This window comes from Mandrillus leucophaeus, unplaced genomic scaffold, assembly GCF_000951045.1.
Source record: "Mandrillus leucophaeus isolate KB7577 unplaced genomic scaffold, Mleu.le_1.0 Scaffold97, whole genome shotgun sequence".
In the NCBI taxonomy this organism is placed as follows: Eukaryota; Metazoa; Chordata; class Mammalia; order Primates; family Cercopithecidae; genus Mandrillus; species Mandrillus leucophaeus.
The window spans coordinates 4,291,152-4,296,917 of record NW_012110585.1 but is presented as its reverse complement, the minus strand read 5'-3'; the positions used below and the strand labels follow the sequence as shown (position 1 = coordinate 4,296,917).

Genomic DNA, 5,766 nt, shown 5'->3' with positions numbered 1-5,766 from the left:
AAAAAAGTAACATTTTGCTGAAATTACGTGTAAATAAATTAGCTTTGGGCAGCTATACAAAATCTTAAAAAGAATTACTAGAAATTTTAAAACCAAAAATATATTTTAAGATAATAGTTCTTTTGGTAGAAATACTCCTAAAATGGAGACGTATATAATTCATCTTCCTCCAAAGTTGAAGAAAAAAAATAACTCCTTAAAATATTTGGCTGGGTGCAGTAGTAGCTCATGCCTGTAATCCCAACATTTGGGAGGCTGGAGTGGGAGGACTGTTTGATGCCAGGAGTTTGAGACTAGCCTGGGCAACATGGCAAAACCCTCTCTCTACAAAAAAAAAAAATACAAAAATTAGCCTGGTATGGTGGCATGCACCTGTAGTTACAGCAACTTAGGAGGCTGAGGTGGGAGGATCATTTGAGCCCAGGAGGTTGAGGCTGCAGTGAGCTGTGATCACACCACTACACACCAGCCTGGATGACAGAGCAAGACCCTGTCTCAAAAATATTCAGTTTTATCTGATCAGAACGTCTATTCAACAACCTACAATTAAGTTTCCTGAATAAAGCTGCACAACAGAATATGAAGTTACTATCATAACCAGTGCTGGTTCTTGGCCAGAAGTTTTAACTTCAACTTTATTTTCTTTCAGATGGGGTCTTGCTCTGTCACCCAGGTTGGAGTGCACAATCATGGCTCACTGCAACCTTGAACTCTCAGGCTCAAGCAATCCTCCCACACCTCAGCCTCCAGAGTAGCTGGGACCACAGGCACATGCCACCAATGCCCTGCTAATTTTTTAATTTTTTGAGGGATGGGGTCTCGCTATGTTGCTTAGGCTTGTGTCGAACTCCTGGGCTCAAATGATCCTCTCACCTTAGCTTCCCAAAGGGCTGAGATTACAGGTAAACCACAGTGCTGAGATTACAGGTAAACCACAGTGCCCAGCTAACTTCACCTTAAATGCAGAAATTGATTTCTAGCACTCATTATATGCTGTTAACTTGGGAAGCATAAACCAGCAGTTTCAAAGACATTGCTGTTATGTTTTGAGGTTTGAAAAATTAAGAGGCCCAAGACCTTGGACCCACTAACTTGGTGACTATGCAGCATCTCTTTGGAGATCCTAATTTAAGCACTGTTAAAGGTATGAAATACATCAACACTTTAGATGTTTGAAATGTCTTTGATTGTTCAGTTTGACTGGCTTTAAAATAAATTAATAAAATGTCTTTGCTTCCACAGAGGTGATAAGTCTCGCAAACACCATTACTATGAAAAATAGGCAAGACTCCTAACCCTACCTTATGTTTTGATGTGTAGTTTAATCTTCATGGTCAATTACATCCCTTTGTCTAGATAATCACTTCTCTCCAGCCCCTCCTCCTCACCTGGCCGATATCCTACATAGCTGCTGGTTTGGAATCACCTCTGGAACCAAGTGTTTATGATGAGACATTCAACCTAAACAGATGAATTGTAAAACCAGAGGGCCTGGAACTAGTGAACAACTTTTCTTGTTCTGCGCTTCACTATGAGGATTGCTAGCTGTGTCTAATACATCACACACAGACACTGTTTTATAAGACTAACCTTGTCCCACTCCTGTTCAGAGGTCACATGCTTATCCAAAAATTCTGCCATCCCAATTCCCATTCTCTGGCAAATGTCAGCAATCACCGTTTGGTATTTCTCAGCCAGATTTCTAAACTCGAGGGAGATCTGAAATAGAAACCGTAAAAACACAGAAATCATGAAATATGTACAGACATGGCACCAAAGATCACAAGGCAAACAATGGTGGAATTAATTATCACTCTGCAGTGGTTCATCCATAAGCCTAATTTAGGTCATACATGTTTTGTTTTTGTTTGAGACGGAGTCCCGCAATGTTGCCCGGGCTGGAGTGCAATGGCGTGATCTCAGCTCACTGCAAACTCCGCCTCCCGGGTTCAAATGATTCTCCTGCCTCAGCCTCCCGAATAGCTGGGATTACAGGAATGCACCACCACGCCCAGCTAATTTTTATATTTTTAGTAGAAATGGGGTTTCACCATGCTGGCTAGGCTGGTCTCAAACTCCTGACCTCATGAACCACCAGCCTTGGCCTCCCAAACTGCTGGGATTACAGGTGTGAGCTACTGTGCCCAGCCTCATGTTTCTTATTATTCCATAAATTTTATAAATATTCTAATAGAAGGGTCTAAAAATGCTAACGTTTCTAGATTAAAAAGAAGATTCAAAGTCTCACTACACACTTCATCTTTCCAATGTATAATGAGACGCTTCAACATAAAGAAAGCTGGGTATAAGAATTTTAGGGAGAACAGCTTGTTTAGACAAACCTCATTATGAGAAAGATTCATTTGTGCAAACATGGATCAAGCACTTCCTATGTAACAAGTATCATTCTAGGCACTGGGGATGTACATCACAGACACAAACAGAAACTCAGACCCGGAGCTGCTTCCAAGATGCCCAAATAGGAACAGCTGTGGTCTACAGCTCCCAGCAAGATCAATGCAGACAACGGGTGATTTCTGCATTTCCAACTGAGGTACCTGGTTCATCTCATTTGGACTGGTTGGACAGTGGGTACAGCCTACGGAGGGCGAGCTGAAGCAGGGTGGGGCATCGCCTCACCCGGGAAGCACAAGGGGTCAGGGGATTTCCCTTTCCTAGCCAAGGAAAGCCGTGAGTGACTGTACCTGGAGGAACAGTACACCTCTACCCAAATACTGCGCTTTTCCCACGGTCTTCACAACTGGCAGACCAGGTGATTCCCTCCAGTGCAGCCTTGCTCGCTGCTAGCACAGCAGTCTGAGATCAAGTTGGGATGCTGGAGCTTGGCGAGGGGAGGCACGTCTGCCATTGCTGAGGCTTGAATAGGCAGTTCTATGTTCACAGTGTAAACAAAGCAGCAGGGAAGCTCAAACTGGGAGGAGTCCACCACAGCTCAGCAAGTCCTACTGCCTCTCTAGATTCCACCTCTGTGAGAAGGGCATATCTAAACAAAAGGCAGCAGACAGCTTCTGCAGACTTAAATGTCCCTGCCTGACAGCTCTGAAGACAGCAGTGGTTCTCCCAGCATGGTGTTCGAACTCCGATAATGGACAGACTGCCTCCTCAAGTGGGTCCCTGACCTCCATGTAGCCTGATTGGGAGACTCCTCCCCGTAGGGGCCAACAGACACCTCATACAGGTGGATGCCCCTCTTGGACGAAGCTTCCAGAGAAGGATCAGGCAGCAATATTTGCTGTTCTGCAGCCTCCGCTGGTGACACCCAGGCAAACAGGGTCTAGAGTGAACTTTCAGCGAACTCCAACAGACCTGCAGCTGATGGGCCTCTCTGTTAGAAGGAAAACTAACAAACAGAAAGGAATAGTATCAACATCAACAAAAACGACATCCACACCAAAACCCCATCCATAGGTCACCAACATCAAAGACCAAAGGTAGATAAGATGGGGAGAAATCAGAGCAGAAATGCTGAAAATTCCAAAAAGCAGAACACCACTTCTCCTCCAAAGGAATGGAACTCCTCACCAGCAAGGGAACAAAACTGGATGAATGAGTTTGAGGAATTGACAGAAGTAGGCTTCAGAAGGTTGGTAATAACAAACTTCTCCGAGCTAAAGGAGCACGTTCTGACCCATCACAAGGAAGCTTAAAACCTTGAAAAAAGGTTGGACAAATGGCTAACTAGAATAACCAGTGTAGAGAAGAGCTTAAATGACCTGATGGAGCTGAAAACCACAGTACGAGAACTTCGTGAAGCATAGACAAGCTTCAAGAGCTGATTTGATCAGGTGGAAGAAAGGATATCAGTGACTGAAGATCACATTAATGAAATAAAGCAAGAAGACAAGATTAGAGAGAAAAGAGTGAAAAGAAATGAACAAAGCCTTCAGGAAAATATGGGACAATGTGAAAAGACCAAATCTACATTTGATTGGTGTACCTGAATATGGTGTACCCTACATTTGATTGGTGTACCTGAATATTGGTGTACCTGAATGTGGGATTATGTGAAAAGACCAAATCTGCATTTGATTGGTGTACCTGAAAGTAATGGGGAGAATGGAACCCAGTTAGAAAACATTCCTCACAATATTATCCAGGCCTAGCAAGGCAGGCCAACATTCAAATTCAGGAAATACAGAGAACACCACAAAGATACTCCTTGAGAAGAGCAGTCCCAAGATACATAATTGTCAGATTCACCAAGGTTGAAATGAAGGAAAAAATGTTAAAGGCAGCCATAGAGAAAGGTCGGGTTACCCACAAAGGGAAGCCCATCAGACTAACAGCAGATCTCTCGGCAGAAACCCTACCAGCCAGAAGAGGGTGGGGGCCAATATTCAACACTCTTAAAAGAATTTTCAACCCACAATCTCACATCCAGCCAAACTAAGCTTCATAAGTGAAGGACAAATAAAATCCTTTACAGACAAACAAATGCTCAGAGAGTTTGTCACCACCAGGCCTGCCTTACAAGAGCTCCTGAAGGAAGCACTAAACATGGAAAGGAACAACCAGCACCAGCCACTGCAAAAACATGCCAAATTGTAAAGACCATCGACACTATGAAGAAACTGCATCAATTAATGGGCAAAATAACCAGCTACCATCATAATGACAGGATCAAATTCAAACATAACAATATTACCTTAAATGTAAATGGGCTAAATGCCCCAATTAAAAGACACAGACTGGCAAACTGGATAAAGAGTCAAGACCCATCAGTGTGTTGTATTCAGGAGACCTATCTCACGTGCAAAGACACAAACAGACTCAAAATAAACGGATGGAGGAAGATCTACCAAGCAAATGGAAAGCAAAAGAAAAGTATCCTAGACTCTGATAAAACAGACTTTAAATCAACAAGGATCAAAAGAGATAAAGAAGGTCACTACATAATGGTAAAGAGATAAATTCAACAAGAAGAGCTATCCTAAATATATATGCACCCAATACAGGAGCACCCAGATTCATAAAGCAAGTCCTTAGAGACCTACAAAGAGACTTAGGCTCCCACACAATAATAATGGGAGACTTTAGCACTCCACTGTCAATATCAGACAACAGATCAATGAGACAGAAGGTTAACAAGGATATCCAGGACTTGAACTCAGCTCTGGACCAAGCGGACCTAACAGACATCTACAGAACTCTCCACCCCATATCAATAGAATATACATTCTTCTCAGCACCACATTACACTTATTCTAAAATTGACCACATAATTGGAAGTAAAACACTCCTCAGCAAATGTAAAAGAACAGAAATTATAACAAACTGTCTCTCAGACCACAGTGCAACCAAATTAGAACTTAGGATTAATAAACTCACTCAAAACCACACATCTACAAGGAAAATGAACAACCTGCTCCTGAATGACTACTGGGTAAATAACGAAATGAAGGCAGAAATAAAGATGTTCTTTGAAACCGATGAGAACAAAGACACAACATACCAGAATGTCTGGGACACATTTAAAGCAGTGTGGAGAGGGAAATTTATAGCACTAAATGCCCGCAAGAGAAAGCAAGAAAGATCTAAAATCGACACCCTAACATCACAATTAAAAGAATTAGAGAAGCAAGAGCAAACACATTGAAGAGTCAGCAGAAGGCAAGAAATAACTAAGATCAGAGTAGAACTGAAGGAGATACAGACACAAAAAACCCTTCAAAAAAATCAATGAATCCAGAAGCTGGTTTTTTGAAAAGATCAACAAAATTGATAGACTGCCAGCAAGACTAATAA

At 42.3% G+C, this 5,766-nt stretch overlaps 1 protein-coding gene across 5 annotated transcripts in view; it reads right to left on the bottom strand.

Annotated features, from left to right (window-relative positions):
• FDFT1 (farnesyl-diphosphate farnesyltransferase 1) overlaps positions 1 to 5,766 on the bottom strand; it is a 35,959-nt gene that overhangs the window by 13,638 nt on the left and 16,555 nt on the right. For 4 of the 5 annotated variants that reach the window (XM_011970757.1, XM_011970758.1, XM_011970755.1 and 1 more), the window contains one exon: positions 1,591 to 1,719. The exons of the other annotated variant lie outside the window; for it this stretch is intronic. In XM_011970757.1, the coding sequence (XP_011826147.1) occupies positions 1,591 to 1,719 (129 nt within the window). The remainder of the gene's footprint in view (positions 1 to 1,590; positions 1,720 to 5,766) is intronic. 5 annotated transcript variants of the gene reach the window in all.